The sequence below is a fragment of the Macrobrachium rosenbergii genome, chromosome 5, assembly GCF_040412425.1.
Source record: "Macrobrachium rosenbergii isolate ZJJX-2024 chromosome 5, ASM4041242v1, whole genome shotgun sequence".
Classification (NCBI taxonomy): Eukaryota; Metazoa; Arthropoda; class Malacostraca; order Decapoda; family Palaemonidae; genus Macrobrachium; species Macrobrachium rosenbergii.
This window is the reverse complement of record NC_089745.1, coordinates 353,915-365,917: the sequence shown is the minus strand read 5'-3', so window position 1 is coordinate 365,917 and position 12,003 is coordinate 353,915. Positions and strand designations below refer to the sequence as shown.

General features: G+C 34.9%; 1 protein-coding gene across 1 annotated transcript in view; it reads left to right on the top strand.

Annotated features, from left to right (window-relative positions):
• The window catches only part of LOC136838413 (serine-rich adhesin for platelets), a 549,424-nt gene that overhangs the window by 303,644 nt on the left and 233,777 nt on the right, over positions 1-12,003 (top strand). Inside the window, 1 exon segment of the mRNA XM_067103288.1 lies at positions 11,642-11,677. Coding sequence (XP_066959389.1) covers positions 11,642-11,677 — 36 coding nt within the window.

The window sequence follows — 12,003 nt, the reverse complement described above, 5'->3', positions numbered from 1 at the left end:
CCAGATGCGGCTGAGTGAAGATGCGTCGCACTCCGGAAAGCGCTGCCTGACGCACGAAACATGGCTAAACTTAACCTTAAATAAAATAAAAACTACTGAGGCTAGAGGGCTGCAATTTGGTATGTTTGATGACTGGAGGGTGGATGATCAACGTACCAATTTGCAGCCCTCTAGCCTCAGTAGTTTTTAAGAACTGAGGGCGGACAGACTAAGCCGTCACAATAGTTTTCTTTTACAGAAAACTAAAATTGTTTTTGTTTAAAATTTTTTTTAAGTATACAAGGAAAAAGAAGGTGGCTCAAAATAAAAGAGTTTTAAAATAAAGATTCTGAAAGTTGATTTCTCTAAAATACACACGGTTGTTAGTCCAACCTCTCGCCATTAATCATATCACCCAGCATTCACCCGTCTGCGGGTGACAACATCCACAGCTGGCTTTCATGGCCAGAGAATTCCCGTGATTGATGTTTGCGGCTCTGAGTCATTGAAGCGAATATTCCGCCTTTTCATGAAGGAGAATTGAATTAAGTCTCTTTCTCTCTCTCTCTTTTTTTTTTCGTTTTCCCTGCTTGAGAGTAAAGTATGTTTGATTCATGCTCTCTCTCTCTCTCTCTCTCTCTCTCTCTCTCTCTCTCTCTCTCTCTCTCTCTCTCTCTCTCTCTCTCTCTCTCTCTCTCGTAGAGTATATAATGATGTGTGTTATGGTGGCAATATTGGGCTTTTCGTGTACTAGATTGGCTGATTTGTGAATGAGAATTTCTCTCTCTCTCTCTCTCTCTCTCTCTCTCTCTCTCTCTCTCTCTCTCTCTCTCTCTCTATTATATATAGATGTGTTATAGTAGCAATACTGAGCTTTTGGTGTACTAGATCGGCTGATTTGTGAATGAGGAATCTCTCTCTCTCTCTCTCTCTCTCTCTCTCTCTCTCTCTCTCTAAATATTGATGTGTGTTATGGTAGCAATGTAAAGATTTTGGTATACTTGATTGGTTGAAGTGTGATTGAGAGAATTTCTCTCCCTCTCTCTCTCTCTCTCTCTCTCTCTCTCTCTCTCTCTCTCTCTCACACTCACACACACACACACACACACACAATGTGATTATTTAAATCAGGAATTCCTTGAATTAGAATTCATACTGAACGCGGTAGTATTCACACGCTGAATAAATTCAAACAGGAAGCATTTAAAAAGTTATTTTTATACTGGAGCTGGTAATAGTTAGCATTATGTGTGAGTTTCACTTGTAATAATGATTATATAATTATTTATATATAAATATATATATATATATATATATATATATATATATATATATATATATATATATATATATATATATATATAAATCAACCATTCAGCTGCCGCATTTTCAGTGACTTTGCATCAAAATTATTAGGCTTATTAATGATTTTTTCATATTTTGTTAGAAACATTTGTAGCAATTTTCTCTCGTCTCTTCTCTCTCTCTCTCTCTCTCTCTCTCTCTCTCTCTCTCTCTCTCTCTCAGAATTGTGCACCCTCTCTCCCCTTCCCCCACCACATATCTCTCTCTCTCTCTCTCTCTCCCTCTCTCTCTCTCTGTCACGGTTTGAGAAGCATCCCAAGATTTCATTTCCTTAAAGCTATGTGGGGCCCCAGTCATGTGTTACTTCGTTCTGTTCTGCCCAAATGCCCTCGGGGAGTCGGGGGGAGGAGAAAGGGAAGGGAGGGTCTACGTGGGTAGGGGTACATTTGTGGTAGGTTAGGTTGCTTGTATGTATCTATTTTTGTGGTGTGTGTGTGTGTGTGTGTGTGTGTGTGTGTGTGTGTGTGTGTGTGTGTCTAATACACTTATCACAAGGTGAAACAAAATGAAAATTGAGACATTTTAGTCATTTTCTCTAAAAGAAAATATTGAAGAGAATTCGTCTTTTTAAAAAAAGAAAAGACAGGATTGAACTTCATAAATGGCAAGATTCAACTCCCATGATGACAAGATTGAACCTCATCAATGAGAAGATTTAACTTCCATGATGACAAGATTGAACCTCATCAATGACAAGATTTAACCTCATCAATGATAAGATCTACCATCATAAATGGCAAGGTTTAACCTCATCGATGAAAAGATTGAACCTTGTAAATAAGAAGATTGAAGCCTCATAAATGACAAGATATAACCTCGTCAATGACAAGATTGAACCTCATAAATGACAAGATGTAACCTCGTCAATGACAAGATTTAACCTCGTCAATGACAAGATTTACCATCATAAATGACAAGGTTTAACCACGTAAATGACAAGATTGAACCCCATAAATGACAAGATTGAACCTCATAAATGACAAGATTGAACCTCATAAATGACAGCATTTAACCTCACAAATGACAAGATTTAGCCTCATCAAACTTGACACAGATTGTGTGGCCCTCAAACCACTTGTAGTTATATCCTATGCATACCCTTTCAGACTCTATTGAATGAATAACCTTGTTTACGCTCTTCATTCTGACAAACGAGAGGCATTGCCGTGCCCTAACCCTCAGTGCCAAGCTGAGAGTTTTGAGTGCCACAGTGCCAATACTTCATGCCCAATTATAGGGGCGCGGAGTTAAGACCAACTGGCGCTGTCATCTTGCTTAATAGTCTTGTCCTCTCACTTGAGTTCTTTCTGTGGGCGTTTGTTCATTTCTGCTTCTCGATATTTCCTGATTAATTTCTTTAGTATTTATGCTTTGATTTCGATGCAAAATTTTAGGAGATTCTTATATATATATATATATATATATATATATATATATATATATATATATATATATATATATATATATAAATAATGTTTGTATGTATGTATGTATATATAAGATATAATTTTTTAGAACTTTTTTACATTATATATATATATATATATATATATATATATATATATATATATATATATATATATATATACACACATATATGTAACAAGTTCCTAAAAAATATATTTATATATATATAAACGATGGAAATATATACATCTCATTAAAATCTAAATTTTTGTTACTTCAACCTCAATATCTAACAGAAAATTGAAATCATCAAAATAAAATTTTGTAAAATTTAAATTCAGTAACTATCACAAAATTGAAATCATCAACTCAATTTTTAAAATTTAAATTCAGTAACTAACACAGAATTTAAATCATCAACTCAGTTTTTTTTTTATTTAAAGTCAGTAACTAACACAAAATTGAAATCATCAACTCAATATGTCTAAAACCCTCAGATTCAACCCCAACCAACCCCACTTAGACCTGTCCCTGTTTTTTTGAGAGCCAATAATACCTCACCCTTGGAGGAGGGTGACTGAGATCTCTCCTTTGGCGTGTATAAAAAAAAAAAAAAAAAAAAAAAAAAACGCGCGTGCGCGCGGAAGGCCGCAAGGGATCACGGAAGGAATGCTTCTGTAAGAAAGGGGAAATAGGGAGAGATTCACGACGTTCCTGGAGGGGACAATATCTTCCCAGATCTTTCCTTGAACTGTCAAGGTGTCTCTCTCTCTCTCTCTCTCTCTCTCTCTCTCTCTCTCTCTCTCTCTTTACATACTGCGAGAGATATAGTAACTCTTATTTTAATGACAAACACATCTCTCTCTCTCTCTCTCTCTCTCTCTCTCTCTCTCTCTCTCTCTCTCTCTCTCTCTCTCTCTTTACACACTGTGTGAGATATATTTACTCTTATTTTAATGGCAGTCATATTTCTCTCTCTCTCTCTCTCTCTCTCTCTCTCTCTCTCTCTCTCTCTCTCTCTCTCTCAGCGGTGTAGGTGATATATTTAGGCTAATCTCAATATAATTATATTTATTGATAAGGCTAAAGTAGTATGTTTGTACGTGTATGTGTTTGTGTGTGTGTGTGGTTATGTAAAAAGCACCATTGTTTGACTAAAATGAAATACACAGACGTAATTCGGTTATTTCTCGCACCTGATGTTGATTACTGTGTTGATTTAATTACGTTCGTACAATATCTGACTAATTATAATAGTGATTTATATCCCAAAATGAGGTTATGGTTGTAGGTTGTGGATATGACAGGAGATTAATGAAGAATTGCCGTATTGCTGAATGTTGTGTATGGTTGTAAAGTTTAGCCTGATTGTAAGTATTTTGGGGGAATTGTCAAGTAGAAGCCTTAAGTAGATTGTAAAGCTTAGCGAGATCGTAGATTTGAAGTCCTAAATAGATTGTAAAGTTTGGGTGGATTGTGCTTAAGCTTAGCAAAATTATAAAGCTCAGAGCCCTAAATAGCTTTTAAGGCCCAGTCAGATTGTAAAGCCGAGAACTCTAAATAGATTCTAAAGTCTAGTTTGATCGTAAATCTTTGTGAAATTGTAAAGCCTATGCAGATTGTAAAGCTTAGCGAGATTGCCAAGCCTAATATTTTGTAATGATTAGCGAGATTCGTAAAGCGTAAGTAGATTTTAAAGCTTAGCGATATTATAAAGCCTAAAGCCATAAATAGATTATAAAGCTTAGCAAAATTTTAAAGCTTAAGTAGATTGAAAAGCTTCAAGACTTTAACAGACTGTAAAGCCGTAGTAGATTGTAAATGTGAAGTCTAAAGCTTTAAATAGATTGTATTGCCTAGTTAGATTGTAAGGCTTGGGGAATTGTAAAGCCTAAGTAAAATATAAAGCTTAATGAGATTGCGAAGTATGAAGCCTTAAATAGATTGTGAACCCCAGTCAGATTGTAAAGCTTGAGTAGATTGTAAAGCCTAAAGCCTTAGATAGATAGTAAAGCATAGTTGGACCGTATAGTTTTGCGAGATTGTAAATCCTAAACAAATTACAAAGCTTAGCAAGATTGTGAAGCCTGAAGCCTTAAACAGATTGCAAAGCCCAGTCAGATCATAAAGCTTAAATATTGCCGAGCGAGAAAATGCACAAGAATAACTGGCTTACAAAGAGAGAGAGAGAGAGAGAGAGAGAGAGAGAGAGAGAGAGAGAGAGAGAGAGAGAGAGAGAGACTAAGACGAGAGATGAGGCGAATTGAAGTGAGTGGAGATGGTGTGAGTGAGGGTAATAGGGAGAGAGAGAGGTAGAGGGAGGGGGTTGAGGAGAGAGAGAGAGAGAGAGAGAGAGAGAGAGAGAGAGAGAGAGAGAGAGAGAGGCAGGAGGCAGGAAGGAAGGAAGGAAATTGAGGTGTGGAGTATACAGGGAGAAATGGCGTGTCAGTTCTGCCCAGCAGCCCACGTGGGCGCGCGCGCGTGTCCGTGTCTTTGTCTGTCTGTCTGGCTGTCTGTGCGTGCCTGCGTGTCAGTTCACAGACGAGCGTTGCTTCAGTGGTGTGTGTGTGTGTGTGTGTCTTTCGTTGTCTGTTGAATACAGTTTCGCGAGTTCTTAAATTAGTGGAGTATTGCAGTATCGTGAAATTTTTTTCTCGTCTGTTTACTGTTAATGGTAAACGGATTTATGACCATATTTACAACCATATGTACATTTACAACCATATATACAACTAATATACTTTGGTAATATTGTGGGATTTACAAACAGTGTTATACTTGAAATGCTTTTTTGTTTAAATAATTTACAACCGGTACTTTAAATGTTTTTTTACATTGGTAAAATTATAATTTAATATTTAAATGATTTACAACCAGTGTTGTTCTTTCAACATTTTTTGTAATATTATCCCCTGTTGTTGGCAAAATTGTTATTTAATATTTACAGGATTTACAACCAGTGTTGTAGTTTTACACTTGTAAAATTTTCCCCTGTCGTTGGTAAAATTATTGTTTAATGTTTAAAGAATTTACAACCAGTGTTGTAGTTTTACATTAGTAACAGTTTCCCCTGTTGTTGGCAAAATTATTATTTAATATTTACAAGATTTACAACATTGGTAATTGGTAACAATTCCCCTGGTTGGTAAAATTATTTAATATTTAAAGAATTTACAACCAGTGTTGTAGTTTTACATTGTTAATTTCCCTATTGTTGGTAGCATTATGATTTAATGTTTACAGGACTTACAACCAGTGTTGTAGTTTTACATTTGTAACATTCTCCCTTTTTGTTGGAAAGATTACTATTAAATGTTGCAAAGATTTACAACCAGTGTTGTAATTTTACGTTGGTAAAATTTTCCCCTGTTGTTGGTAAAATTATTATTTAATGTTATAAGGATTTACAACTGGTGTTGTACTGTAAAAAATTTTTGTTTACATTGCTAAAATTCCCCTCCCGCCCCTTATTGGTAAAAATATTAATATATATTTTCAAAAAATTATATATACAACATTCAGTATAATTTTTCTGAGTATTTAGTAAATTATATATATATGTGTGTATGTGTGTGTGTGTAATCTCAGGAAAGTAGTTACCGAGAATAAACCCTTGTAAATAAGCATCCCTCTCCCCTTCCCCCTTCCCCTCCCTAGCGTACACACACCCCTCCTCCCCCTCCCCAAACCAGCCGCGTTCATCGGGTGTCCTAATTACCTCGCTAATGTAACTTATTAAAGTGGACATGATTGTGACAGATCGGTAATTATTACCTTTGTGATTTTGGGACACAATTCCCTTAGCCTGGTTGCGCCGTTTGCAAATGGAACGAGGTAAGGTTTAAAAGTTGCCTATACTCAGCTGCGCGATTCGCAAATTGTACAGATGCTTATTGAGCGTTTTGCTGGTTCAGTTGCGCAGTTTGCAAATGTAAGTGGTCGGGTACTTGCTGTTGCAGCCTCGTGATATATAATATTATATATATATATATATATATATATATATATATATATATATATATATATATATATATATATATATAAAGTAATGTATTGCCATTGACGCTCTCTGTTAACCTTAGTGATAAAGTTCTTTTGATATTTTTATAGATATAAAACAAAAGTTTTTTCTATTCCCTATAAGCCAAATTCTAGATTAAAATGTTAATTTTTTTTTTTCAATCCAGAGAATTGCACATTTTTAGTAAAACTATTGTGCCAGCTTTGTCTGTCCGTCTGCACTTTATTCTGTCCGCGCTTGTTCTGTCCGCCCTCAGATCTTAACAACTACTGAGGCTAGAGGGCTGCAAATTGGTTTGTTGATCATCCACCCTCCAATCATCAAACATACCAAATTGCAGCCCTCTAGCCTCAGTAGTTTTTATTTTATTTAAGGTTGAAGTTAGCCATAATTGTGCGTCTCTCAACGATATAGGCCAGGCCACCACCGGGCAGTGGTTAAAGTTTCATGGACCGCGGCTCATACAGCATTTCGCTGAGACCACCGAAAGCTAGATCTATTTTCGATGGCCTTGGTTACACGCTTTACAGAAAACTCGACTGCACCGAGGAAACTTCGGCGCATTTTTTACTTGTTTTGTTATAGAACACGTGAAAGATAATTTTACAAAAATCGATTTTTTTAAAATAAAACTGCCTTAAACATATATATACTGTATTATAAAACAAAACAATTCGTGGTACATGCCTGCTGAAGTTTACTATATATATATTTTGTTGCATTTAGGACACGTGAAGATAATGCTACAAAATCGATTTAAATAAAAAACTACTTTTTAATATATATTCTAAAATTAAACAATTCAGGTGCGTAGCAACAAATAAAAAAAAAAATACACTAAAAAAGGTATTCGAAAAATAGTGCTTGTTTTTCTTCGGTTTTAGAACACGGTGAAGATATTCTGCAAAAATCAATTGAAAAAAACTACTGTTTTGATATATATATATATATATATATAAATATATATTTATATATATATATAATATATATATATATCCAAAAAGAAACAATTCAGGGTACATAGCAACCCAGATTAAAACAAAAAATAAAACTCTAGAATCGAAAATAGTGCAGCGACTCACACTTGAATGGAGTTGTAAACTAACCTGCTGGCAGGCAAAATGTAAATTGTTGAATTTCAGGGCGCAAACATTGCTCGTGTTCATCACTTCTATATAAAAGAGGGGAAAGATGGAAAGTGACGTGATTGCAAAGTTATTTGGTCAATAAATTAACGAATTTTCTTATTATGAAATTGAGGTAATTTTGCAAGCAATTTTATTAGTTTTCTGAAAACTTTTTCTGTCCGCCTTCAGATCTTGAAAACTACTGAGGCTAGAGGGCTGCAAATTGGTATGTTAATCATCCACCCCCAGCCATCGAACATACCAGATTGCAGCCCTCTAGCCTCAGCAGTTTTTTTTATTTTATTTAAGGTTGAAGTTAGCCGTAATCGTGCTTCTGGCAACGATATACGACAGGCCACCACCGGGCCGTGTTAAAGATTCATGGGGCGTAGCTTATAGAGCATTATACCGAGACTACCAAAAGATAGATGTTTTCTGTGGCCTTGATTATGCACTGTTGCGGCTGTACAGAAAACTCGATTGCGCCGATGAAACTTCTGCGCATATTTTATTTGTTTTTATTTGTGCTGAGAAATGAGATTTGGTATATCGATTCATCGAGCAAAATATGCAAATATTATTTATACTGTTCTTTAGCAACTAGAGCGATTCGATAAGGCTATCTTAATGTCATATTTATGCATTAATATTTTTCTTTTGTGTAATTTTACCATCTTTAGTCAAATTAATAGATAATATATTCGTATTTTTTTTATTAATTAATCAGTATTTATTTTTTACGTCGTAATAAGATTGATTATTTGTTCACATTTATGGAAACTTGAGCTGTCCATAAGATATTATATAAGACTTTAGCATATTTTAATAACATACCGTCATTGCTTTTAGTTTTCATAATAACTCTTCTTTTTAAGTGAGTGCTTGCTGTGTTTTCGTGCTTGCAAACACAGACAGCTTTATCTTGTTTGTTTGATAAGAATAATCTCGTGATGTGTTGGTTTTACCAGACCGCCTTTTTATTTATATATGTATATATATATATATATATATATATATATATATATATATATATATGTACAATATATATATATATATATATATATATATATATATATATATATACATATATATATATAATAATTTATTTAAATATAAAACATCCTATGAAACTGAATGGTAAACAAGGCGATGATTTGTCGGGGAAAAATACAAACTAATTTTTTCCCACGAAAGAGAGAGAGAGAGAGAGAGAGAGAGAGAGAGAGAGCCTCATCCCTTTATCTGTGCATCGAAAATGTTTTGGCAATTGCATGCAGTTCGTTTGACTAGACATGAAACAGGAATTATTGATTCTGGTGAATGATTTTCATTGGTAGGGGAAGAGAGAGAGTGGGTGGTGGGGGTGCTTAGGGGAGGGGGAAGGTAGGACTGTATTATTGGGGTGGGGGTAGATTTGGGGGAAGGAGAGATAGATCAGATTTGGTTTTTGTCGAGAGATACATTATTGTCTGAAATTAGTTGAGTTATTTTATGTATTTTATTCCTGGTGTAGTTTTTTTTATTTAGTTGAGAATATGATTTATTTGGCTAAATTTTATAGTGGTAGCTTAAAGGGTATTCTGTAGTATATCTGGTATTTAATGGATGATTCTTTAATATATATATATATATATATATATATATATATATATATATATATATATACATACATACATATATAGTATATTATTTCATTCATTTCACTGCATTACTTTTAATGGTTTACTGTTTAATTATATATATATGTATATATATGTGTGTGTATACTGTATATACATACATACATACATACAGATATATACATACATACAATTGATTCAAACTAATCTTAAGTATTGACGTATATTTTCCTAAATATTCAGTGAACAAGCACGAGAGAGAGAGAGAGAGAGAGAGAGAGAGAGAGAGAGAGAGAGAGAGAGAGAAGGGAACTGCAGTGGTTGTAATTGGGTTGGGAATTGCCTGCCAGCTGATCCTTCAACCATCTTTGATTGGCTGGACTTCGGGATAATGCGATGGTGCCAGGCAGGAATTGGCGGAGATTAAATGCCTCCCGCCAATATTAGAATCCGCCAAGTTTCCGAGGGAAATTTATAGTTATGAGGTGTGTAGATTAGCAGGTCTTAAATTTGGGTTTTATTTGTGTTGTTTGTGCTCGCTCTCTCTCTCGTCACAGGTCTTAAAAGTGGTTTTATTTTTGCTGTTTGTGCTCTCTCTCTCTCTCTCTCTCTCTCTCTCTCTCTCTCTCTCTCTCTCTCTCTCTCTCTCTCTCTCTCTCTCTCTCTTCTTTCTTGAATTTCAAGTCAATGGCCCCTGTGGGCTTGTGCGATATGAATAGGTTCGTTTTATGAATAATAGTAAGAATAATAATTCTCTCTCTCTCTCTCTCTCTCTCTCTCTCTCTCTCTCTCTCTCTCTCTCTCTCTCTCTCTCTCTCTCTCTCTGTCGTTTGATATGCTTGGTCAGTTTCAGGAAACTGCTGATTTTCACAATGGAAAATGTAATTAATTAACAGTCAGTTACTTACAAAATATTATCTAAGTTGTAGACTTATTTATAGTTCACAAATCTTGTAGCTTTAAAATTATTTCTCTTATTAATTCAAATTATTTAAGTAAAAATTGGTGTGGATGACCATGCATGAGTTAATTGATCAATCATAAAAATAAAAATTTACCCCCTTTAATTCCCATTTTCATTATCGTGGTTTGGTAACCTACCGTTTAAGTAATCACAGGCGCTGTTGTTGACTGGTAGGTTGCCCGTACACGATAATGAAACTTTTTTACTTGTTTTTGTTGCTGTAGGATATTACCATGTGTGTTGATTAAGTTTAATGTTCTTAATGATCTCTCTATTATTGTCGTGTGTCATAGGTGTTTATTGTATTCCTTTAACATGTTTTCATTAAACTCCTAAATTTTATAATGTTAATATGTAAGCCATTGTTCTCCTTTTCTGTTATTGTCATGTTCTCGTTTCTTCCTTTTTCGTTATTCCAAGATTGCGTTTTCGTTTTGTTCTTCAAGATGTTATATCTCCTATATGATTTATTTATTTGTCTCTTTGTTCATCTAAGTTGTTTTGGCTGTTATCGGTTCAGTTCTTGTCGTTTTCTTTATATTTTTACTTTTTTTTTGTTACGTTTCATTCTGTTAAGTTCTGATCCATTCCATCCCTTTTTCTGTTCTGTATTTTTTTCTTGTCTCTTACATTCCAATTCATTCTGTTCCATTACGTATTTTATCCTCTCCTTTTTATTGTTCTCTTTCGTTAAATTATCGCCCTTTTGCGTTCCGTTACGTCCTGTTCCTTTTCTGTTCCATCTGTTGTTCAGCTGTTCCGTTCTGTTCAGGCTTCATCTGTTCATCATCATCCTTTTATATTCAGCTCAATCATTTTCACTTTTTTCATTCCATTCCATTTTTAAACATTCTGAATCCCCTTTCCACTTCTTCTTCCTATTCCATTATTCTCTGTTCCCTTGACATCCCATTCCTTGCTTTCGATGTGTCTCTATCTCACCATTCGTTCCTTTTCTTTATTTGATTCTCATCTGTTAATTATCATCCCTTTTGCATTCAACTCAGATCTCTTCCATTTTTCATGTTCCATTCCATTCCCACATTCTGCATTCCCTTCCCATTATTCTAAATTCCCTCCACACCCCCATTCCACGCTATCGGTGTCTCTCTCTGTCTCTCTCACCATTCATTCTTCTCCCTATCTCCCTGTGTACCAGGTCTTCTCTGCTCACCTCTACGGAACGACTGTCGTGGTAGGTCCTAAAAAAAAAAAAAAACTGAATTTAGGCATCTTGAAATCTCTTAATTGCACTTTTTTCTCGTCTCAATTTACAGAAGAATTTTGGCACCAATTTTCACCTCTGGCTTTTGTCATGGGCTTCTATTAGAGCACCTAGCTTTTGGAATTTTTTTTTTTTTTAAATTGTTCCAGGCATCTGGTAGCGCAGATTTTTGCATATATTATGACTTTTTATCTTAGCTTGTCATTATTCCAGGCACTTAGTAGCGCAGATTTTATATATATGCCTGTTGACCTTATTGGATATTCGGGCACCTAGTAGCGCAGAGTATGTATATA